This window comes from Poecilia mexicana, unplaced genomic scaffold (genome assembly GCF_051168715.1).
Source record: "Poecilia mexicana isolate PSO_F unplaced genomic scaffold, ASM5116871v1 scaffold_2, whole genome shotgun sequence".
Lineage (NCBI taxonomy): Eukaryota > Metazoa > Chordata > Actinopteri > Cyprinodontiformes > Poeciliidae > Poecilia > Poecilia mexicana.
Genome location: NW_028263371.1, coordinates 10992741 through 11018305, shown reverse-complemented (window position 1 = coordinate 11018305; position 25565 = coordinate 10992741). Strand labels below are relative to the sequence as shown.

The 25565-nt window shown below is 39.5% G+C and overlaps 1 protein-coding gene across 1 annotated transcript in view; it reads right to left on the bottom strand.

Moving 5' to 3' along the window:
• Window positions 1–5558: 5558 nt before the first annotated feature.
• The window catches only part of plekhm3 (pleckstrin homology domain containing M3), a 40661-nt gene continuing 20654 nt past the window's right edge, over window positions 5559–25565 (bottom strand). Inside the window, exons 6-8 of the mRNA XM_015000046.2 lie at window positions 21407–21470; window positions 11565–11722; window positions 5559–10065 (exon numbers count right to left, since the gene is read on the bottom strand). Coding sequence (XP_014855532.2) covers window positions 9903–10065; window positions 11565–11722; window positions 21407–21470 — 385 coding nt within the window. The 3' untranslated portion in view covers window positions 5559–9902. The remainder of the gene's footprint in view (window positions 10066–11564; window positions 11723–21406; window positions 21471–25565) is intronic.

The following is a 25565-nucleotide window of genomic DNA, read 5'->3' as shown; positions in this document are numbered from 1 at the left end:
AGCCTCATTATAGAGATAATGTACAATCGCAGAAAAATGTACAAAATTCAGGGAAAAGACAAAACAATCTTCTATTTTTTTTAAAGAAACATGTTTGAAATATTGTCCTATTTCATCTCCATTTGGTCTAAATAAACCGACAGAAAACAAATGTGTCTGTTATCAAAAAATCCTCAGTAATCTAACAGATTACAGAGGATTTATCTGTGATTCAAACCAAAAGAAAACTAAATCTGGGGTGCTCAGTAACCCAACCTCTGCTCTTTGCGTCTCGCCTCCGCATGAGACAAAGGTCACAACGCTCTCTTGGGGACAAAGGTCTCCAAAGGTGTGTTTGTGTTTGTGTGTGTACGTGTGTGTTTGAGCAGTGACAGTGTGTGTGCTCAGCGTATCAGCAAGGAGGAGATCAGACCTGATGTACATTCGCTCGGGTCCGTCTGACAGATGAACGTAAACAGTGGAGAGTTTTGAGTTTAAACCCTGAAAGGAATCTCAAACACACACACGCACAAGTACAGACGTGGGTGTGTGTGAACATACGTGTGATTGTATGTAGGGATTCTCTCAAGTGCCAGGTTTGTTTGACTAAAACAGGAGAGGGAACAGCAGTTATCGATTAATCTATCAATTATTCAGACAGTTAATTGATTAATCGGATAAAAAAAAAAACTGGCATGTTCTGCAGATTTTTTATTTAAGATCTCAATAGATCTGAACATTTTATTGCCTAAAACGCAACAGCATGGCATTCCTGTAGCGAACAGTTAATCATTTGTAGCAAAGGACGCATCTGCAGCTAAAACAACACTTCTAACATCAACAGGTGAGAAGCTCAGGCATTTCTGCTCGACGTAGCATCAGCACATCATACGACTGATCTAATGGTTCCTTTTTAGGATTAAGTGATTTGTAATTTGATAGCAAAATGTGCTTAATATGAGATTTTCTTACAGAATTTAACAAGATGGAGATAAAACTACAGTGTATGCCACTTGAGTTCTGAGTAGAACAGATTTACAGACAATGTTCTTTTTTTAATCTTAAGTGCAAAGTGTATTTATTTTTTGTACAGCTGTGGCTTAATTACTGCTCTGACTGTGTTGTTCTTTCAGGAAATTGCCTTTTTCTTTAGAGTCTGCATCCCATAGTCAACGATTAATCAATCAAATTAGCCAACCATCATTTCATCATGCCCTATTGTACACGCACGTTTCCACTTGCTATATCTGAGATGAATCCTATTTTAATCCGTCACATTTAATTTTAAACATTTAAGCCAAGAGAATCGATCGTCTTGCTTTTTTCAGTCTTGAACATTTTTAACGTGTCCATATATTAGGTGCTAATAATGGTCACTTAGAAGGCTTTAAAATATTTAAGAAATAAAAATATGAAAAGTAGATTCCATCTGTGTGCAATTTAATCTCAGGATGAGTCCATTTTTTTCTGTGAATCCCTTTGAGGATTATTAGAGAATAAACACATCATGAAGACCAAAGAGAAAACACCAGACCGGTCAGTTTCAAGCCAAAATATCTAAAACAATATCCTAAACTTTGAATGACTCAAACTCTTTGATTCGTCATCTGAAAATGGAAAAGATATAGTAAAGCTACAGGGGAATCTGTCATGCATGACAACAGTCACTTTACAAATCTGGTCCTAATGGAAAGAGTGTCAAGAATTAAACATTTGCTGAAAAATAAACGCATGAAAAGTCACATTCAAGGCCATGAGTCCAACACTTCACAGGCTTGTGGACGTTGTTCTTCAACGGAGGCAGAAAAGTTGCAGAAAACTTGGAAGAGAGTCTGGAGAAGAGAGGATGACAACCCTAAATATACAGCCAGAGCTACATTAAAACCAGTGTGTTAGAATCAGATCTAAATCCCACGGATCCCACCGGTTTATCAAAGAACACTGCAAAAACACAAAATCTTACCAAGTGAATTTGGTCAAGTTTCTAGTGCAAATATCAGCACACTTGACATGAGATAAACAAACTTAAAAGTATAGCTTTTCAGCAAGAAACAGGTGTTTGTTTTAAATAAATAATTCCTTAATATTGATGAAAAAGGACTTCCCCATGTTAACTTATAACATGGAAATATTTCTTGGTACAAGTGAAATAATCTGCCAATGGAACAAATGATTTTTTAATCAATATTAAGGAATTATTTACATAAAACAAGCCTCTATATCTTGCTATAAAGTTACTTTTAAGTTACATTTGTCTTATTTGAAGTATACTAAGGTATTTGTAGATACTAGACCAAAAATACTTGATAAGATTTTGTGTTTTTGCAGTGAACAGTGAGTCAGAAAAAAAATTTAAAAAATAAATAAATCTGTATTACGTATGGTTAGCCTGGCAGCGGCGAACCCCAAAGCTTGTAGCAGCTGTAGTCAACAAAGTCACGGACTTTATTTCAGACAAAGCCTCAAAGACTCAGCTGAATACAGATATAAGCCCCACGTTGTGGATTTCGGTTCACACCGTGTGTGACCTGAACACACCTTCAGGCTGTTTCTCTACCATCAGTCTGAACATCAGAGCTGGGCTCCGACGTGCCGAGTGGGTTTTGTCTCGCCCTCCCTCACTCACGTCGGCGACATGCAGAGACCTGGAACTTGTTTGAGTGAAGCAAACAAAACAAACGTCGAGTCTTTGGTGACGGCCCTTCATAGCAAAGATTGGGTTTTTCAAAGTAAAAGCGGTTGAAATAGTGGATTTGTACTTTTTTTTTTTAAATTGTAGCAAAGGTTGAAACCAGTCCGCTCTGCCGCAACCTGCTGAAAGCTTCAATGTGGCCGATGAAGCTCCAGAATAACCAGGTCACTGGGGACACTGGGGCCCTGCCAGCTTTTGTGCAGAAGCTCACTAAAATGTCGTGAGGGGGTAAAATGTGTGTTTGTGTGTGTGTGTGTGTGTGTGTGTGTTGGCCCCGTTCTTCCCTCCTCTGTAACCGCTGTCCACATCCAACCCCCAGCTCCCAAAGCCTTCGTTTTCCTCCCTTCATCCCCCTTAAACTGTCTTTTGTTTTCATTTAGGGTGGCATTTCTGCTCCGCCGTCGACCGGGCCCCTCAAATGAGTCTTGACTGGCTCGCAGGCCACTGGAGAAGCACAAAGGACTTCGCTCTGCTCGCTACAGTTGATCCATTGTGGCCGTCCCACAATGCACTAATTGGCGATGACAATTAAGCGCGGTCGACACTCAGCTTCAATTTGCGGCTGCTGCTCGACGTACATAAAAGGCAAACGGTTCGGCCTCCCGAGCCCGCCGCTCTCTCAGAAAATGTCCAGACTCCCTTGGGTACACACACACACACACACATATAGATACAGATGTATGTTTTCCCCTCTCAGTTGAGCCAGATGAGCTCATAAGACGGCAGGCGAACCTGCGCTAATGTGAGCAAACAGTGAGGCCGCGTCCTGACTTTGCATGACCTCGGAGTCTGAGCTTCACAGATTTAAATCGCAGCCTGTCTTTTAATATACACATGTTGGACGTTTTCCATGTAAAGAACTAATGATGCTTACGTTTCTACATCTACAAAAGTGCGTACCACCATGCTCACATGTCTAATAGTGTGCTGGTGCCTCTTTTGCTGCCAAAACAGTCTTGACCCATCAAAGCATGGACTCCTTCAGGGTCTGTCAGGAGGGATGTAGTGGCTAGCACCAACACGCTAGCAGCAGATCCTTAAAGACCTGGAAGTACCGATGCAAGGTCTCAATGGTTTGGACATGTTTGTCCAACACATTCCACAGAGGGTTGATTGGATTAAGGTCAGGGACATTTGGAGGGAACGTCACCAACTTAAACTTTTGCTCCACATCATTGTTGCTCTGGTGGCAGGGCGTCTTATTCTGCTGTAATGAGCCACCGCCATCAGGGAAGGGGTTTTTTCCCGTGACAGCGTATCTGTGATCTGACAAAACACTTCAGTTGCACAGACAGTCACACTGCTTCTCCCCACAGCGGTACCTCGTGTTCCTGAGGGAAATGACACACAAACACAACCAACTGTAATCGTTTTTTGGTGTTTCTGGCAGTGGACAGACTCACCATGGATGTCCTTAATGTTTCTCAGCTCCAAATGCAACCAATAGCAAAGTGTTTTCTTTCTATCAGAACTGGGAATGAGCCTTGGCCGCCAATGAACATTTCCTTCCTTGGACCAGACCCACTGCATGCTGGGAACGCCCCTAATGACCTTCAGCTCTGGCTTAACCTCTGACCCAGCTATCAAACATCACAGTCTGGCTCCAGTCTCTATAAATGTCCATTGTTTTCCTGCTTCTGACATATCGCTTTTGAGGTAAAATGGTCTCTTGCTGTCTAATATAGGCCCAATACGATCAAAATCAACATTAAAGACCAGTCAGAGTGACTTCAGAGTGTGTGTTATGACTTGAATCCTCGTTCAGCCGGGTTTGCCGCAGTCACTGTTTTGAATTCAGCAACAAGGCCTTTTAAAGGGCTTCACATCACACAAATGAACAGCGGTAAGCATTACATTTTGTCAAGAAGTGCCATAATCAAAAATCATCAATACGCACCAAATATGTCGATCGGTGATCCATTCACTGCTAATCAAAGGCGACTCCGTCCCTAAATGTCGCTTTGAACAGCTGCTGGGGTAAATGGACACGTGTCTATCATCTTTATTCCAAAGGAAAAAACACATTCTGGGTTAACAATTAATAGTTTATGCGCATTTTGATTATTAAAAAAAAAGAAACCAAACAAAGAAACAAAGTTTAAATTAAACAAGAAACAAAGCTGAGTTGCATTTTTCCTGAGGCATGGCTGAGTTTTGTTTTTTACTATTATTTCTTAATGTTGATATTTTTCATTGAGTTTAATCAACAGCTACAATAGAGGGATTTTAACTATCTCATTGAAACTTAGTTGTTGCTGTATTAACTCACACTGTCCTATTTTCATCGTAATGAATGGTAGAAGAAAAAACGGACCGTTTAGAGTCACTGACGGCGTTTGAATTGACCTCTGAACGCCAGCCCCTAGTGGCCGTAAGGGGTATTACCATTTCGTGTTTTCTGACTACAACTGTGTGCATCAACCCGACTGTCCGTGAAACACAGAGAAACCACTGAATCAATATTCATTACACATTTGTTTGTTGCGTTATGCATACACAAATTATTTAAGGTAAATCTTGGCCTGAAAATTGTTGACATCAGAGGGAAAACATGGTGATTTTAGCTGCATCATCATAGAAAGATTGCACACGTTTGACACAAATAAGCAAATAAAGAAAAATAAAACTTAACCTTTCTCAGTTGTTAGTCAGAGACGGACATTTTTATTCTAAAATAAGTCATTTTACTTGCTTTCAGCTGCACCTCTGAAAATGTGACCATTTTATTTGCAAATCTAAAATCTTTGAGGCAATTTGCTTAAATACAGTCAGATTATCTAAATAGCAATGCTGTTACTCACTTATTATTATTAAAAATAAACCAACAATGTACTGAAATCCCAGAAGCCAAAGCGACAAATCAGGATTAAAACGCAGAAAAATTGGCTGCTATTAATAAGTTTGTTTTTATTGGCATCAGTGGGTCAATTCATACAGAACCAGACATGAGGACGAGCTGCTTTGATCGAAAAACAACTCCTTGTGCTTGCATAAGAGTTTGGCTGCAGAAACAAAACAAAAACAATAATCACCTAAAAAAAAAAGGTTCAGAGGTTCAGTCCGTCTACTGTCCTTAAATACCGTATCATATCTTTTGTAACAATGAAACATGAAGAGCATCTTCAGCTGCAAACTGAAAACAATCTAGTATTTAGCCGTAACAACTGAAATCAAATACATTTTCCAGTTGGACAGACTATCAAGCAAACGCAGGTTTGAGAAAAACACAAAAAACGTGCCAACAAATACAAATGAAATAACTTATAAAGTGATCTGATGCACAACTTTAGCTGCACAGAGGCAAAGAGTGGAGGCCTACAGGTCCTTCTGCTCCACCGTCCTGGGAAAGACACAGGATTAGCTTGCAACATTGTGTTTTTTCACAGTGCTACAAATTAACTCCGTCCATCTGAGGTTCCACTGAGATCTAAAAAAAAACCTGGAAAAAAATCAAAGAACATCCTGATCATTTAAAGAAAGCCCGTTTGTTCTGGATAAAACTGATTTAAATGCAACATGAACGTCCTCTGAACTCATTTCGCTGGAATACTGACGATGTCCATGATGTTGTGAACAATGAGCAGAAGTAAGACTGGAGTTTGGTGCCGATGGCTTCGTTTTGATGCTGCGTTCAATCGGTGTAAATACACAGACACACAATCAGCTTCCCTGAAACCCGTCAGGCAGCCAAGCACTAATAATTAACACAACTTAAAGGAACAATGCAGTCAAAACAAACAAAACTAAACAATATTTTTACTTTTGTAGCATGAACATTCAGCGAGGAACAATGAAACACTTTATTTTCAAAATCAAAACAACAAATAAACCAAAGAATAAAAAAATAAAATGCATCAAACTTAAGGAAAAATAAGCATGTCGGCCATTTTGTAGTTATTCTTTGTCATTTTGTCCCTAGCTTCTTCCATTTTGCACCTGGCAACCCACAACTTCAAGTCTACGTCCTAAACCTTCAGGGCAGCAGTTTATTAATCATTGCAGGGATTTCCTGTCATGGACGACAGTGATCATTTATCAATAAAGCCATAATTTAACCATTTCTAGCTTTTATAAAATCTTGTACTCCCCACTACTCCCTCAGTTTCCCCCATTTGGGCCAAATGACTAATAAAATATGGCTGATTATGAATTCCTGATCAAACCAAACTAACAAAGTGAATTTTTTCAGGTAATTATTTTTCACCGGAATCATGAAAAAGATCCTAATATTGGTTGCCGGAGTCGGAACAAAGCAAGTCGGGTTGGAAGTGACAAAAAAACTTCAAAGATACGAAACGCGCAGCGTCCCCTCAAAAAATAAAAAATAGGATTTTCACATTAGCGAGCTTCGAGCCGACAAGTTTCTATGGCTCAAATGAAACAAGACGAAACAACGGCAGAGAGATCAACACTAAAGTCTCAGCGAAGCAGCAGCTACGTTTTTATTTGTTTCAGTCTGAGAGCAGCAGAAGTCCAGCCATCTCTTCCTACAAGTTGTGGATTCACAGGAATTTTTACTGCAGTAAAAATCCGAAGTCGTTTCCTGCCTTTCTGAACGGAGCTGGGCCGTTAAAATAATGTTTTTCCATCGTCAGGGAATTAATCAACCAAAATAAATGCAGTGTTAAAATTGCTCAAGTTTTCACCAAAATCTGGGTCGAAAACCGGATGAGTCACAGCTGCTGGGTTATGTGGAAAAAGGAGAAGGTGGGCAATAAAAGGCCGTCCAGGTTGCATCGAGATGCTAAATGCTAACGCTGCTGTCAGGTCTGAGAGGCTACGCATGAGCAAAGCACAACAGGAAGTAGAATCACAGAGGAGGAAGAGGGAAGGCGGAGGCAGCTGGGAGAGGAGTGCCAGTAAATTATTGACACTTTTATCTTCCAGCCGGGCGAAACGCACAGTCAGTGGATTTTATAATCAAGTCATCGTGCTTTTACATTTACATGAGGAAATGGAGAGAACAAAAAATTTAGTTAAAAATCTAAGCAATAAATCAGGAAGATTCAAGAAAGGTCCAAATCTGGTTACAGTCACCTGCACGTGTGACAATTATTAATCATTTAATTTATATAAACATTATGGTTGATTTCTCCCAGCTACTCCTTAAGAAATGAAAATAAAAGTTCCTTAATTTGTTTTTAAATACGTACCCCTCTCCCTGACTAATGAATCGTTTTAATGATTTAAGGTTACAGATTCATCAAATTTTGTTGCCAAAAAAAAAAAAGTTTTTCAAATGAGATTTAGTCAAAACGATTTAAGTCCGTAAGTAAAGGTCTTTAACAAAGACATTTTAGAAATTGATTTAAGTTGCTTTGCAGGTTTAAGACACATTTTTAGAAGTTGATTATTTGAATTAGAAAATAATTAAATTCTGTTTTCCAGTCATTTTTAACGAAGTTTCAGTTCAACCAGAAATCATCGGGATATTTTCTGGACATCGTTTTATGAACACAGTGTTTTGTTTTTAAACTTTGACTTATTAAAAAAATAAGCGTAGACGTGGATTGACAAATCAACCGGAGATCGGACTCAAACAATTTTCAGATCAATCAGCCTTCGACGACGACTCAAAAATATCAAAAATTTATTAATTTTTTTCCCCAAATCAGTGAGTCCAGGTTGCTAACTTGAGCTGTTGAAAAGCAAACTGCACTTTTCAAAAACAAGTCGACACACATCTGCTTTCAATTCAGGCTGCGAGAGAGAGCGATACTTTCAGCAGATAACAGGAAGGGTGAATATGTTATGGCAAAATTTCTCTACTTGTTGTGGAGTTAGAAATGTTGGCGGCATTTTGGCTCAGAGCGAAGGAAGGACCAGCATTTACTACCATCTGCAGACAGAAACTCGTGTTTTATGGTGAAGCTAGCTCAGCTAACCAGGCTAATAAAGGGCTGGAAGAAACATTTAGAATGAAAACTAAAGTTAAGGAATCAGCCACAACATTCTAGTCAATGAATGTCTAAGTTGAAATGTAATATTAGAAACAAACCGTCTAAGATGAAACGTAGGCTGTGCTTTTTTTTGTCTGCCATAAGTGTAAAATGTTTTTTTAGTGAAAACAAGATTTCTAGAGCAATTCTGTTCTTGGCCAAACATCTCCTTATTTTTCCTGCAGCTTCTATGACATTCTGGAGATTTGTGCACAAATTTCTTGTAGAAATTAAAAAAACAAAGAGGTTTTAGTGATTGTTGTGGTTTCTAAACCGTACCCAGTTAAAGGTCCATAGGACCAGTTTTGAACCTTGACTGAGCCGTCTGGTGGCTGTAAGAACAAATTCTGCATTTCTGAATGAGTTTACTTTCATCTGTGGGATCCTGTTGGTAATTCACAAAGGAATATTTAAAATAGAATAAATTCAAAATTTGACAAAAACACAAGTTTATCAAAAGATAAACTCTATCTAGAAATGAATGTAAAAAAAAAAAAAATAAAGACTTTTTCCACACCGTATTTCATACTTTTTCAGGACAGCTAATGACCCGTTTAACGGTGGGAACGAGGAGGAGGAAGATTACTGCCGGTCAACCTTCATGGTACCTAAAAGCACCGGAGTATTGCTTCAAGACAGACACAACTCCCCCACTATGATTTCTAATGGCTAATTCTCTGCGTAATTTAGAGGCTACAGAGTGCAACAATATTCTCGGAAGGCTTATAGCACTTAAGAGCAGATATATTTTGTTTCTCTTTTTAATCCATGATAGATGAATCCATTTTCCTCTGCTATTTTTTAATCTAGGATGAAAAAAAAATAATCAAAAAGCATCAGCAGGCTCCTCATGTCGGGAAAAGACAAGCAGCGGATTTTGTGCTTTGCTTCGTTGTCCTGTGTGCTGACTAACGGTTTCGTTTCTAAGAGGTTACGACAAGCGGCCAGGCTTCTGCGCTTCCTGGTGTCATCGGCTGCGATTTGTTGTGTTTAACCTGGAGCGGGAGGTAAGTGAAGATGGGGAGCAGAGGATGTGAGTAGAGAGCAACGAGAACTCGGGCCTGCAGAGTCTTACGCAGCATTCAGTTCTTTTCTCCTTCCGTACAGAACGACGCAGGAAGCTCCGCAGCTGCATCCGTACTGCGGTCAAAAAGCTGCAGCGAGCTCCAACCTGCAGATGCAGGAATAAAAAACCCCAAAACAAAACAAAACAAAACACAGGCCCTTTGTCCCGTGTGGCGGCTGCATGTCGGCCCGTTTGCTCCTGGCCCCTGTGCTCGCGGCGGCCGACCTCAGGTGTCTTGGTACGGCAGGTGAAAGCAGCCGGGGCTGTCGTCGTCGGGCGACCAGAAGGACGACGGCCGCTTGTGGTGGAGCTCTCTGCGGACGCAGCGGGGACACGGCTGGGCTTTCTGACGACACTCCGCGTGGAAAACGGCGCCGCAGCCGTCACACCTGTCAGCCGGGAAACACTGAGGTCAATCAGGACTGAAATGAATAATCCGATTAATCACGATTAATTCGATTAATCATGATTATATTTGTATATATGTTTTTTTATCGTTTCAGGCTAATTACTGCTCTGATTGTGCTGTTGTAGCAAATTGCATGTCTTAGTCAGGATCCGCTACTTAATGACTGTTCGATTACTAAATTAGTAATCCAATAATAAGAATAATTAGAAATTGATTATTTCAACAATAGATTCATCATGATTAATCCAATTAATCACAATTGATCCGATTAATCACGATTAATAACAATTACTCGGATTAATCCAATTAATCAAATTAATAGCAATTAATCATGATGAATTCAACAATTGATTCATCACAAATAATCAGATTTTAAATTCTTTAATAAGAAACTCAAGCATTAGTTGAAAGCAAACCAGTTATGTACCCATTTACAATGAATGGAAGAGACACATATTTTTGTACAATAATCTTAACATGTTCAAAAAGGAGTAGGAAGAAGTAAGAAACTTATGAAACTTATAAATTCATACCATATTTTCAGTTGGACCCTCATTATTAAATAAAAAAATAATAAACAAACATAGGTTAATTAATTTTCCATTTACATATGTCTAAATATATACATCCATGCCCACACACAATCCATTTTGTGCTTCCTAGTCTTAGGTCAAAGACTGAAATTTAAATATATACTGCTATGTATTGTATTAATGTTGATAATTTCCACTGTCCTCGTCAAAGCAATTTAAGTTAAAAACTTTTACGCCATTTCTGGAAATTTTTTAACAAAATGAAAATCAGTATGAATGACTCCAAGGTTTGTATTTAGGTTTTGTTGCAGTCTTTTTTGGACGTCTTTTTACGGCACGATCAAAACTACAAATATGGCTTCCTATTTAAACACAACCAAAGTAAATAGATTAAGTTGGAGCACCTGGGTCTAGTTGTTGCTCCGTTCACTGCTGTCAGAATCTTACTGGCCAGCAGATCCAGCTGTTATCAGTTCACACTTTAACACTCAGCTCAACAGCTGGGTGTGAATGTGTGTGTGTGCGCGCCACGCCACGGCTCAGCGTCTTTCAGGAATCGCTCCTACTCAGCTCTTATCTCTCTGCTGTCTGTCTCTCTCTGAGTCTCGGTGATGAAGACGAGGCTCTGGACTGTGTCGAGGAAAATCCCCTCTCCCTCTGACTCAGCCGGTGTTATGAACAAAACGCAGAGCGAAAGCTTAGAGCGACACGTCCACGCAGATTATCACACCTTACTGGCCAGGGGGAAAAGTCCTGTTTGTTTGTTTTCAATATAAAACAGTGAAACAGGAGCTTTATGATGATAAATAATCAGTCAGTTCTTATTTTAGCTCACAGAAATGATGAAACTGTTTATGTGGGATCTATCAACACCTCTTATATCAAGTCTAAACCGTGATTAAACACGACCTCTCCGGGTTAGCTGAGGGCTCTGGATGATGCGTACCTTCGTGTGACATTCTCCTGAAAGGGGTAGATGACCTGTCCGTTCTGGCACAGCTCGCAGATGAAGCCCTTCTCTCGACACAGGCTGCAGCTGAACACGTGGGAGCTGGCGAATTTGATCACCTTGGACAGGAAGGGGGCCAGTTTCCCGTCGATCACCTGGAGGAGGAGGGATAATGGAGGAGAGGGGTGAGTGATATGTAAAGCCGATAAATGTTAAAAGCCTCCTAATCATCCATCGGCTCTCTATATCATCATGACAACAGATCTGGGCTTGAAGTCAACAAGCTCGGTTGGGGAATATGCTTTGAAGAACAACAGCAGGGAGAATAATGCCGTGATCTTCTGCTTTCTTTAGAAAAAAAAATCTTTGATTGCTGTTGTGCAATGAGGCAGACTAAACATTGAGATAAGAAGCAAACCGTATCACTCATCAGACCAAAAAAGATCTGCGGCCTCCATAAATCATCCTTTGTATGCCCAGCCAGAGAGTAAAGTTGGATTCTGCATCAGTTTTCTGCTGAAAACCTGACTTGATGACCTACATGTCATCAAAAGTCACCGACTAGTGGGATGTCTCTACCACAACTCACAAACTCATCAGTGAAAACACCTTAAACAGTCTCTGCAGGAAATTGTAATCACACCTGTTAATGCAAACTCATTCACAATTTGCACATTTTTGGGTGGTCATCGCAGCTTTTCCGCAATTCTGACCAATCACCTGAACGCTTTCTGGATTTCCTTCTGTGACATTCAGAAAAGCAGCTGAAGTTTGACCAATCCCGTTAGCTACCTTCTAACTTAACTTCCTGCTTGATGACGTCTTACAACATTCAAGATTACATTAGCTTTTTACAACCAATGCCAGCTAATCAACTAATGCTAGCTAAACAGCTAAATGTTGGCTAACGTTAGCTAAATAACAAAAAATTAGCTATAGCATATATACAGAGCGCTTTTACTGCACTAGAGAGGCTCATTACTCTCTTCACTTGTTCAAAATATTCAACAGATTAATAATGTGATCAAGGGTGATTTTTAAACTGCTAAACTCGAGTTTTAGCTTTAACTTTTAGCTTTTAAGCATAAATGTTTTGTTGTTGAAGACGACTGTTTCTTAATTCGTTCTCCAGCTTCTGCTTGTTACATTTCAGCAACTATTTGTAGTTCTGTTAACTACAAATAGTTCTGCGGTTTTCAGCAGTTAGCGTTAGCTTACAGCGTTCACACTTCCATTTTTTCATGGAAATGCTATTTTCTAGTTTTATTTGTATAAAGGATGCAATTTCAAGAGGATACTTGAACACTTTAAATATTAACTATACTAAAGTCCTGTCGTTTTTTTTTTTTGCTTTTTTTTTTTGCCATGACGATGTTATAGCAAATATGGCAAATTTTGACTCCAACTTTAAAGAAAAAAACCCCCTGTAATTTTACGTTGCAACAGTCAAAAAATAAGTCAGGTGGAACTGTTTAAATTAAACAAAAAGGTGACAGAAGAATAGTGCTAAAGAGGCGTATGACACACAAAAAAGAGATTAAACTTAATTTAAAGCAATTTACACTAAGACTGTTGTTGGTTTATGGAGAAGAAAAAAGAAGAGGAGAGGAAGCAGAAGGAAGAGAGGACGGCAGGTAACAGAACGGCCATCTTGTTTTTTGAGATTGTCTTTTAACGATTGGCGAGTTCCTAAAAGGAGCGGCGGTGGGGTCGGATGGTGGACGGCTGAAGGGGGAAGGAGGAGCTGTATTGTTGCGTTTCTTCTGTGTACGAGTGAGCAGAGAACATAAAAACTCAACATGTTTCCAAAGCTACCGGTTCATGCTTCGCTACCATGAGCCGGTAGCGAAGCATGAACCGGTTCATGAGCGTATAAAGACTGGCGTACGTCTGACAGAGACGGGGAAAAAGTAGCAGAAAAAAAACAGAGGAAGTAGGAGAGAGTGGCAGAGGTATAATAAACATGAGATCTTGAGAGAGAAGCGAGAGCCTGCATTCAGATACGAGTGGTTCCACCTGGCAGAGCTCTGGACCTCCCAATTATAACCTCCTTCACGCTGTTTTTCAGACGACGAGAGGACAAGAGGAGGACTTGAGGTAGAGAGTGGAGGAAGAAACCACACACGCACACAGATGAAACATAAAACACTAAGATGTACTCATCCTGTTTGCCCCGAATCAGACAGAGCCGAGTAAAGAGCTGCGACATTTCAAACTGAAATGAAATGGTCTTCAGCAGGCAGCAGCCCAAACGCAGCGCAAGCAGCTCATAGCAGGACACTGACAAATATGGCCTAAATAACAGGTAGAAAAACAACGTAGGACCAATTAAAATGTATCGTTTTGATTGGTCCTACTCAATAATTTCTGTAAAAATAAATGTAAATAAAGCGCTTTTTCAGAATTTATGCTTTTATTTGTCAGGTTGTCAAAGTGTATAGGAACTTTAAATGAGTAAATAATGTGCCTGGGGTATAATTATGATGCGACACAAAGGTAGTGTTTTTCTTTAATGGTCTTTAATGGCAGGAGTCTCAGGTATTTCCTGAGACTTCTGCATACTCAGGAAATACCTAAAGGCGTCTACATCTACAGTTCGAGCAACGTGTAAAAAGCTCAAATGAACCAAAACTGTGACTGAAGCGAGGAATAAACAAAAAAGACTTGCTTAAGTTCACTGTTCATCTTGGATTCCCCAAATCTCCATGACGACCATTAGATGCCATCTACTGGACCACAGTTTGTTTTCTCATTGATGCCCGAAGAAAAATGTATTTTCTGGCCTAGCATTACAACAATAAACTTGTGGAGTCTAATGGGACTTTAACTGGACCTGTGTGATTCAGTACTATTGTGATAATGACAAGAAAAGACAATAAATAGTACTTATTCCTTTTTTTTTTAGGTCTGTATGGCTGTGACTACATGACACAGCAGTCAACTCCACATGTAGCTTTAAATACCGCTCTTGATAGACATTTCCATTAGCAACATGCTTCGTTAGGACACCAGTCACATAAACAAGTGTGATTTGTATAACTAAACTGCACATAGTAACTGTAATTAATCATATTTTCAAAAGGATTGACATTTATTGATATTCTCATTAAACAAACTATGGAGGAAATAGTAAAACTTAACAATCCAAACAATACCTTTTGGGGTTTTTTAAAAACATAAATTGGAATTCATTGTGACAATAATGAATCTGAATTTGTATCAAAACGATACGATAAATGCCCACCTCCACACACCTATTAAATATCAGGTCCATATTAAAATGCATGCACTTGTATCTGAACGTTTCTGTCTGACTGGACTGATTTGATTCCTGTACTTGAATTGGATGGTTTACTTGGAAAGCACCTTGAGATGAGCTGAACTGACTTCGTTTCCACGGGTAGGAAATGCTTTTACACCCAAACAGAAATGTTTAGAAACGTTCTCACAAGTGTTGCGTACTTAAAATAAAGGAACGTGCTCAGTCCAGTCCAGATAATCAAGTTCTAACGGCAGCCAGACGGATTGGACCGGTCCCGAGGGAAGCAGAGAGACGTGCGTGTCCCCCTCCACCCGCACCGAGCCAAACCAAACCCAAAGTATAGCAGGCCTGCTCAGCCCGGTCCAGCCCAGTTCCACATGACGAATGGATCTGCTGATGGAGGCTGACAGGCTCGGTAATTAAGGCCCCCTATAATTGGACTGGGCAGAGTCAAGCGAAAGGCGGGAGAGCTCTGGTGACTGACTGGCTCTCCGAAGGGAACGGCGGGGAAAAGAGCAGGAAGGTGGCCGGTCTGATGGAGAGGCATGGGAGTAACTCTGTGAAAGAGCAAAATCTTGACAAACAGAAAACAAGTAAATCAAATCCTCTGTGTGGATAAAGCCTGGGTGCTTTTCATTAAAACATCCAATTCCAGAGGCTGGTACCAGCTTGTTTTGATCAAAACTAGTTGGCTAATGTCAAAATTGGCTTTTATTTTTCCTTAAATGCCCATACGTCAGCTGTTACTGCCGCAGTAAATAACCTCTGACCGTTTTACTAGCTCCATCAAAGTGCCACTGGCTGGTTGTATCACACCGGGACGATAATTCAGACTGTGAGATTTAATATGAACATATATAAGAAAGTTGTAGTTGTCCTTAGAGACGACAGTAAATCAGCTGCAGTTCAGAGTCGATGAGTTCAGACCTCTGCAGGTTTCAGAACCGCCGGACATGCATTGTGATTTAAGATCATTTAGAGGTGCTGCGATCAGAATTTAGTTACCAATATCTGGTCTCCAAATCTCGTAAAGCTTTAATTTGCACACGCAGATTCTTTGTCTGCAAGAACAATGACAAAAAGCTAAAAGAAGAGCATTTTAGAGATGAAACGATTAATCGGGTTAATTGTGATAAATCCATTATTGAAAAAAAATCGTCAACTAATTTAGTAATTGACTCATTGATAACTGGATTCAAAAAAAGCCATTTTCTGTATAAAGCAACACACTGAGGAGAAATCAAGTGAAAACTGCACAAAAATACCATATATACTTTTTGCATTTAAGATTTAACCCCCCCCCCCAATAAAAACCCCAATTTGTCTGTAAATATATTCTAACCAGAACTCAAGAGGCAGTTTCAGCTTCACCTGGTTCAAATTTGATAGAAAAACAAATCTCCTATTAAATACCTATCTAATCTAAAAAATAGTCACCAAGTCAAGCAGAAAGGCCTGGGCTCTTCACACATTGATGTTAGAAGGATTTTTTTTTAGCTGCAAAAGATCAAGCAGGCACTAAATTACCGCTGTTATTGCATTTTAGACAACAAGATGTTCATTTTCTTCTTTAAAAAAATAACTGAACTGTTTATTCGGATCTTTTAATGCATTTCTAATATAAAAAAGGCATAATATACAGTATCTGCAAAATGTGGCATTTCTTTTATCTCTTTGTATACCTTTGTATACCTTTGTAGCTTCGGTTGTTTCGTCTCCTAACATTTTGGTTAAAATTAAAGTTAAAGCTATTTTAAAAATTAAAGCTATGTTAAGACATTAGAGATTTTTTTTAAAGTATGAGGTCTAAGATTCATCAGCGTCAACTCTGACTTCTGATCAAAAAGAATAAGTGGAAGTATCATGTAGTCTAAAGTCTTTGGAGAATAATGACTTGTGCAAAGGGCTTTCTGATGACAAAAGGCTAAACTGTAATGCGGTTGAATCTTGAAGAGGATGAACCTTAGATTATTTTTATCACACACACCCACACACAGGTGTTTGGACTCAAGTGTTTACAGATACACTCCATGTTGGGCTGCGGTTGCCACTAAGTATATCTTGAATTAATTATTACCATGTGAAAATGCTTGTTGTTGTGGTTTCTCGGTTCTGTTTTTTTCTCTCTTTCTGCAGGTGTAGAAGCAGACTTCTAAGGTGTTCTCTTTTATTCTTTTCTTACTTTTTTTCTCTCCTCTATTCTTATTTCCTTTAAATTTTAAATTTTGCCCCACCTCTCCACATTTTTTGCTTTTTTTTCTTGTTCCTTTTCTAAATTTTGAGTCCTACAATGCTGGAAAAGACATGCAACATTTAAGACCCCGATTAGCACTGAACTTATTTATATGCATGTAAATAATACTTAGTGTTGCTTGAAGTGAAGGAGGTTAGCGAAAGAGTTCTGATTTAATTAAGCTTTTGAAAAGAGTTTGCTCCAAAACCTTGAATTATACTTTTGCTTTCAGTCAGTGGAAAATCTTATTTGTTTAAAAACTGTTTTTGAAAAAGTAATAGAGTCTATTTTTTCCTAAAATCTGCTGCTTTCTTTAGTTGCTTCTGTCTGAGTTATGCTAAATAAGAAGAGAACCAGAAAGTGATGGGCTTACACAGACTAAGAGAGAGACACAGAACCAGAACCACGGAGAGATGTTGGCTCAGTGATTGTTTTTGATCACTAATACTTGAAGTTTCAGCTGTCATTAAGACGGAACTCCAAATTATGGAAAACATTTGCTTTTATATTTCAGAAATACGTTGGACTAAGTCAGACCCTAAGTCAGATGATAATACTCTGACATGTAATCAATACAATCATTCAATTTTAGATGAAGTATGAATTTTGTTTTGCTTACCCAAGACATATTTCATAATATATAAAAGTAATTTGACACCTGTAATTTAATGACTTGCTGACTAGGCAAAATAATGTTGAATCAGATAAATTATTCATTGAGGCCGATTAAAAAAAAAACAATTATATGTCTTAATAATGAGACTGGAAATATTCTTAAAACATAAATATAATTAAGTGGTTTTAATATTATATACAGATAATATGAGCAATATTTATGAAAATCCTTAATTGCAAAGAAAAATAAACGAATGCTTTACGTACAAAATGCTTTGCTAATGGATACAAAATGGGATTAAATGTCACCATGAGGCGTAATTCATGTGCTTTGAACTAATTCATTGAAATGAATGAAAAGCTATGTCCATATTTTTGGTAATTGCCAGAGTACAGCAAAAGTCCATACCATCCAATAATACTGTTTAGACAGAACCTAAACTATCAACCGAATTATTGATTTTATGTGGAAAAATCTCTGCACCTGGATTATCTTTGACCTTTTCCCCTTCTAAAAAAAGCTCCCACAAAAACCCCCAATAACAAAAACCCACTTTTCAGCTTTTCTCTCTCCGCCCCTCCTCCTCCAGTTCAAACTCTTTCTCTGCTGCACGCAGAGTCTTTGTGCTCCAAAACCTCCTAATCCCCTAAAACTGCTGTTTAACAGCCGTTAGCGTGCCCTCCTCGTTCCCTCACACACACACACGCACGCACGCACTGAAGTTCCATTGAGAAACTGGACAACCAGCTGGGATAACGAGGCTGGGAAGAACGGGGTGAACTCTGTTTGGATAACGCGCTCTCCTCCATTAAAGGGAAAATACACAAAACTTGATGGATGCTGTTGTGCATCAAGTGGAAACTGTCCCTTTGTGGATTCCAGGAGTTGCTAAAATTTGGTCTTCAGTAAAACTATGTCTTCACAGCATCACACCATTTTTTTATTAACATTTTTGCTCTGATTTTAAACAGAAAACTGATATAATATTGCCATCCGTGACATCTAATTCAAATGAACTTAACCAAAAAGATAGAATAAATAAGCAGATCCACAGTTTTTAAAAGCGTTTGTTAAGCTGAATATTTTCTATTCTGCTCTTTATGGAGTAATTGAAATACAACAATGTGAAAAAGTTAATATTGACAGACTATTACTTAGTAAGACTAAATATTGATTTTGAATCAGGAGTTGCTCTAAGAATTTCTATGTTTAAAGGTGTACAGCTTATGAAATCAAGCTACTGTTGCCTTTTTGTCATATTTTCACCAACTCTCAACTCTGTGTCACATATGTCACAGTAAAGGTGGGAAACACATCACTTCTTTCCAAGACCGAATTGGACTTGAAGACAGAGAAAAACTGCTAAGATGTCTTTATGCCATCAATGTCCAGGTTCTTGGAACATTATTGAGCCACTGACCTGTTTGGTGATTTATGAACAACCCCCGCTGCACCACTGCGACATTTTAGCTAATTATCTTAATCATTTTTCACAGTAACATGAAAAAAACAAAACAAAAAACAAAACAAAAAACAAACAAAAAAACAACAACTTCGTTTCGCTGCATGCTGTTACTTGGACAATAAAATGACAACTTTGAAATCTCACATGACCATAAAGTTGGGGACACCTGATACTTTCCCCCATCTATGTTTGCTCCTCCTGCAGCTGAACCCACAAGGAGAAGGTGGAAATCTTCCTGAGAACACCTAGCGTTTACTTAAGAGGCCTCTGTGTGTCTGGTCAAGTGTGAGTGGAGAGGCATGCCAGGCATACAGGGAATGCCAGGGTGTCACTGTGGGAAGCGGGCTGCATGCATACACACAAACATTTTCTTCCTGCTACTTTAGTCTTCGCACAAAACCACAGAAACCGCCCCTAAAGCCGGCCGAGGAACTGCGATGAGTGTCCCTAGACAAACACATATGGCTTCTAGAAAACCGACTGGCTCCTTATTGAGGGGGTGGGGGGGTTCAGGGTGGAGGCTGTTTGTCAGGAGGTGAAAAGACTAATGTGGTCCAAGCTTTAGCCAGAGAAGCTCAGCCTTCGCTGACCTCTGAGCTGGAACAAAAAAAGCCACGTTCATCAAGTGCGTCATTTTATTCAGGAGGAGAATCAAAAGAAACAAGCTTGTTAATATGGAAAACCAATTAAGAGGCAGAGTGCTCGAGAATCTCCGACAGAGAGGGAGAGAGAGAGAAGTGGTGGGGGGGAGGAAAAGAGGAGAGGGCAGACTCTATCAAAGACTCTTGTTGGAATTAGTAGCAAATGTCTGCTTTGGGGGGTTTTCTGAGCGACTCGTCGGGCTTTAGCAGGGGAGCGCACATGTGCGGCGAGCGTGTGCGTGAGGCTGAGGGGATGTTGGGAAGAATGGAGGGATGTCACGCTTTGTTTTTCTGCCTGTTGATTCTGAATGTGACCAATTAGTGAAGCAGAGAGAGACAGAGTGTGGGAGTGGAGGAGGAGGGGGTCCAATCTCTTTCACCGTGAGAGTCTGAGGCCGATCTCTGAGTCAGAGCGGGATGAAAGCAGAGGGGAAGAGAAGAAGAAGGGAAAAAAAGAGAAAAAAACAGGGGCAAGCTACTACATAATGAACATAATGACAAACAAAAGGACTTTTCAGTCATTTCTGCTCGCTTTTCCTCAGACCCCCAACTCAGTTTGACGGCTCGGCGATGAACTGCGGGGAGGCCGGGGCGCGTTTTCTTTTCTTTCTTTCTTTTTTTTTTTGCTACAAAAATGTGAGTCTTTCATGTGAAACTGAAAACAATGACATCTTTTAAAACAAACTGGAGACAAAGGTGAGCAAAATCAGAGGACAGTCAGCCAGGAAAACAATCATTAGGCAAATAATCCTCTGATCTGCCAATTTCAATTTTAAATATGTAAATTTTTTCTAAATATAGTGACAAAGTTGCTAGATTAGCAATATTGGGGTAGCTAGTGGTAAAGATATCGACTAATCGCAAATCTACCAAAATTAAGAAACTCAGTGCGATTAATCGGTGAACCGCGATATATGTATATAATAAATATCTTTTTAGATTAATTTCTTAATCATCAAACAATGTCCCCAAAACTCTCCACATACGTTAGTATCTCAGCCATTAGAAACATAAATCCGGTGTGGGCATAAAAAAAGAGTCCATTCAACTGGCCATATGTTGCCAAAATAAATTGAGCCAATTGAAACTTAGCGTCATATTAAATATTGTGCCAAGGCAGTATTTTGCAAGGCATTACATTTTTTTTGTGTCAGAGAAACCCATCTGTTAAATATGGAGATCCATCTTAAAACTGAATCTCATCCATTGTTTAAACATTTGGTTAGACCAAATAAAAAAAAAGATGGTATAGTGAAATTATCCAGACGATGGTTATCAATGAACTTACCAAACAGAGAACTTGAATTAAATTTGTCTCCAATTATCTCAAATGTTGTGAAATCAGAAGGCTACAAACTCCTTAAAGGCATGTTCATCTCAATCGATGTAAATTTCAGATTTTGAAGAAAGAAATTGTATGTAGAATATTCTCTCTCTTAAGATTATGAAACTAACTAAGAAATATAACTTTGGTGAAGCTAGTAGACATTAAGCAGGAAGGTTTACCTTGACAAACAGAGTAAGAAAAACAGCTTATGTGTCTTTAGTCGGTGACTAAAATACATCATTTCTGTTGTATACGACTACAACTCCCATGTATGTTTGTGTGTGTAAATGTGTACCTGCTGCAGGTCGGCCAGAGAGTACAGGTGGATGTGCTGTAGAAGGTATTCCCTGGGAAAAATCCTGTTAGAGACACAAAAACATTTACTGCATCATTTTCCCCAAAGCAGGTCAACTGGTTAACATGAAGTAATTTTACGCTGATGAAAACATCTAAATCTTTCTTACCCATCAGATAAAAAGGAGATTGACCCCAGTGTAGTTTATTATGTGACACAAAGAGGCACATGATTGTTAGCATTGTTGTTATTTTAGCATGCAAACATCTGACACCCTGCTACCTCTAAATAAAACCTCAGGATTCCTTCATATGTAACCTAGTTAGTAACCTGGCCATCGCCTTGCTACGCCATTACGCTCAATTCTCATCTCCCTTCAGTGCTCCGTCTGGGCTTTCTCCCATTGAAGTGGATTCCTACAGTAGAATTTCAACTGGGCCAATCAGCAAAGAGGAGGAGATGTTGTGAATGATGACGACAATTTTCTGCGTTGCTTTAGATTTGCAGTCTGCCTGCAGTTTTAGCAATGGCAGGGGAGGAAGTGAAGGAAGTCGTTCAGTCCGTGCTGGCCACGCTTCCAAATACTGAATTAACATCAACAGCCAGCACTGCTATCTTCTCATCAGAGCATGATTATTTATAGTGCAAGCAATATCTAGTAAGCTTCATAGGGCCAAACAGCCCAAACATTAGCGATTGGATCAAAATTAAAACTTTGAGGGTGCAGGCCTTCTGCACGAAGCAAAGATTAGAACAAGGGGCTCGGTTTTACCAGGCTATCTAATTAGTAAAATGTCCATTTGTGTGTATAAAGCCGTCAATCACTATAAATTGACGGCCCTGTGGAAACCTGAGAGGTTTAAGCGAGCATCAAGAAGACCAAGAAACACAGCCAAGGATTAAGGGTCAGGGTTTAAACCATCATTCCAACCTTTGAACATCCCATGGAGCAATGTTCAATCTGGAAATGGAAAGAGAATGGGATAACTTCAAATCCACAGAGTCATGACTGTTCCCTTAACTGACCGACAAGGCAAGAGAGCAGCAACCAGAGAAACAACCTGGAGACCCATGAAAGCTTGGCTGGGAGAATCTGCAGAGTGGCAAGAAGAAAAGCCATTGTTGAAAGAATCCATTAGGAGTCTTGTTTAAAATTTACCACAAGTCACTTGATGTTGGTCTGTCACATAAAATCCCACTGAAGTTTGTTGTTGCAACATAAAATGTGAAAAAAAGTGAAAGGAATATAAATAATTCAGCATGTTCCTGCAGCAGTAATACTTCAAGGTTAGAGATAGTCAATAATAGAAGATTGTCTTCAGTGTGTGAAGACGGAGGCCTCCTCTCAGACAACCAAGATAGACGGCACCGCGTTAAATCCCGTCTGAAGCTGTGATGAGTGTCGCTGTGGTACGCGGACGCGTGTGATCCAAACACGCCACGGAGATAGACGCCACCGATAATCTGATGTTTGGCAGGTTACCAACGGTTACCACATCAGCATTCACGACAACAAACACGCGCAGACACAAAAACTGAGATTGTGCCGCGCGTGCTGATCTTGATTAGAAACACTGAGAGCTAACACATTAGAAGATTAGATTAGAAAGGCCTCACACAGAATAGCAACTACTTAAATATTTGTGTTTGCAAGAACTAATATCCCTCAAGTCTACATTTTACAGCAGTATATCCTGAAGGATTTTTCCACTGCACGGGACACGCCTTTTATTAAAACTGTTATCACTCTGGGATTATGACGGTTTGCCAAAGGAAGGTCTGACTTCGCTAAGTGTGTGCAGAATGAAGTAAGTGTTAAGGTGTGTGCACGAAGGTGGCAAATCAAGGCTTTCCATCACCAAGTTATCTCACCCTAGTTGAACTTTCAACAATTATGTTGCTGTGAAGTGTCAGAAAAGCTGCCAGGATGCAAAGTTGCTGATGAAAAGTTTTACTCCAATAAACCTATAAAAAAAATTTCTGTAACCCGGAGAGTTCAGGAATCATCCTTATTAGTAAACAGAGAAAACACACCAGAAAAGCTGGGTTACTAAACATCAACCCAAACTTTGCACATTTCACTACACACTGCTTCCACCTCAAGGTTACGCACTACTGTGACTTATTCTGTCCCATAAAATCACACTAAAACACAGTTATCTAAGGTTGTAATGTGATAAAATGTGACAAAGTTCAGCTACAGGAATGTACATTCATTTTACACACAAGTAGGCATCCTCTGGTTTGATTCAGATGGTAAAACTATATCAGTTCATAATCAAGTGGACAACAGCAGAAAGAGTTAGTAACTCTTACTGTGCACCATTATGTACTTTCAAAAAAGACTGCACCAGAATCCCTCCAAAAAAAGATCGGCTCGTCTACTTGTCTGCATTTTTTGTGAACTGATTGCAGGACATGGAGTCAACTTGACCACACAACATTATTTATCCCAGTATCCCTGGAAACTGAGGCCCTATCATTCCAACCATAGTTTACAAACAGCTTTAAACAACCAGCTGTGCTTGTGACAGTTTACAGTTTTAATCCGCTCATTTTTTTATTTATTTATTTATCCGCATCGGCAGCAAAACAGGAGTAAACAGCTTTTAGAAGAAAATTTATTAAGCTCCAGTCTTATGACAAGTCGCTCACGACGTTCTGATTGGCTGCTGTTCCCCAGGAGCCCGCCCCCTGCACCTGACGAAAGCGGTTCTTTCCTCTGGTCCAGCAGGAAGCCGGTGCCGGCGTAGCTGGTGTGTTTTGTGGAAACAGAAAGAACTGGAGCGTAGTTAGCACTAGCACCGCTTCAACAGTTTGGTGTAAAAGTTAAACTGTGTCTGTGTGCGTGTGTGTGTCCACAGATTTCTCTTTTCATACCCCCGTCCCCCATGTAGACGGATGACATCAGGAAGGTTTTAGCGCCACAGACCTCATCAATCCTGGAGTGTTTGGAAGTGGTGGGCCGCTGGCCGCCATCGGCTAATGGGACAGAAGTAAACACAGAGGGCCGCAACGCTTCTCCGAGCAGCAACTCGCTTTATTTAGCTGATCTCGGTCGAGCAAAGTAACATGAAAATACTTGAAACTTACTGATGAGAATGTAAAAGTAATGTTTCAGGATTTTCACCGCAGCCGTCATTCGAAAGGAGACGAAACGTCACAAACCAGAGGGGAGGGGTAGGTTTACACTACTGCATGCTCAAATTACGGCCAAACTAGTGAGAAGTTATATAAACAAATAAATAAATAAACGTATGCCTCTGTATACGTCTCGGTTCATTCAGCGAATCATTAACGTCAAAGTTTTACATAAAGCAAATATGTAAGGTTCAGCCTAATGCCGAAACGCCTTCAATATACCAATCACTAATGGTAAAAATAAGGTTTTTGGTATTCTGTGCAAATACACCATTGGAGTAAGACTGTAAAATATTGTGATGACAGTTATGTTGACTCTTTCCTCTATTTTTCCTCCATAATCAAAATGCCCCCACCTCTTCCTGTGAGAGTAAGGATCCCAGATGCCATTAAGGCATCAAAGGAAATCCATCCCTCCAGTCGAATACATGACATGCATAGAGGTCACGAAAACCTGGCCTATTAGAGTTTGCATCCAAGCAGTCCTTTACAATCTTATTATTGCAAATATTAATATTTTTTGTGTATTTACTAGTGCCATCAATTGATTAAAAAAAAATGTGAGCATATTAATCACACTCAGATCATCCGAGGAGATGTTAGAGGTTTGCATCATCAAAAATATTTAAATATATGAAACACAGCTTGTGAATTTCACCACATACTATTAGTGGAGGCAATGGAGTTGTTTTAACTTTTCTTCAGTATAAAAAAACAAAACAGGGGGCCAGTTCAACTGACCTATAAAAGCATCATGTTTTCATTGATTTCTTTACTTGTTCTCCTTCCTTCTTCATCAGTTTCAAGTGTTTCTCCAAATGGCCTTAAGAAGAAATGAAGTAATCTGACTTAGACAGTGAATGTGTAACCAAGAAAACCGAATAGCTTGTGAACCACATTTGACCATATTTAGCTGTTTAATTGTCTAATAAACAAAAGGATGTCTGCCTCACACACAAATCACACAAACCTCCACTTTGTATTTTGTTAAAACGCAAAGTTAGACCTAAAAGCTGCA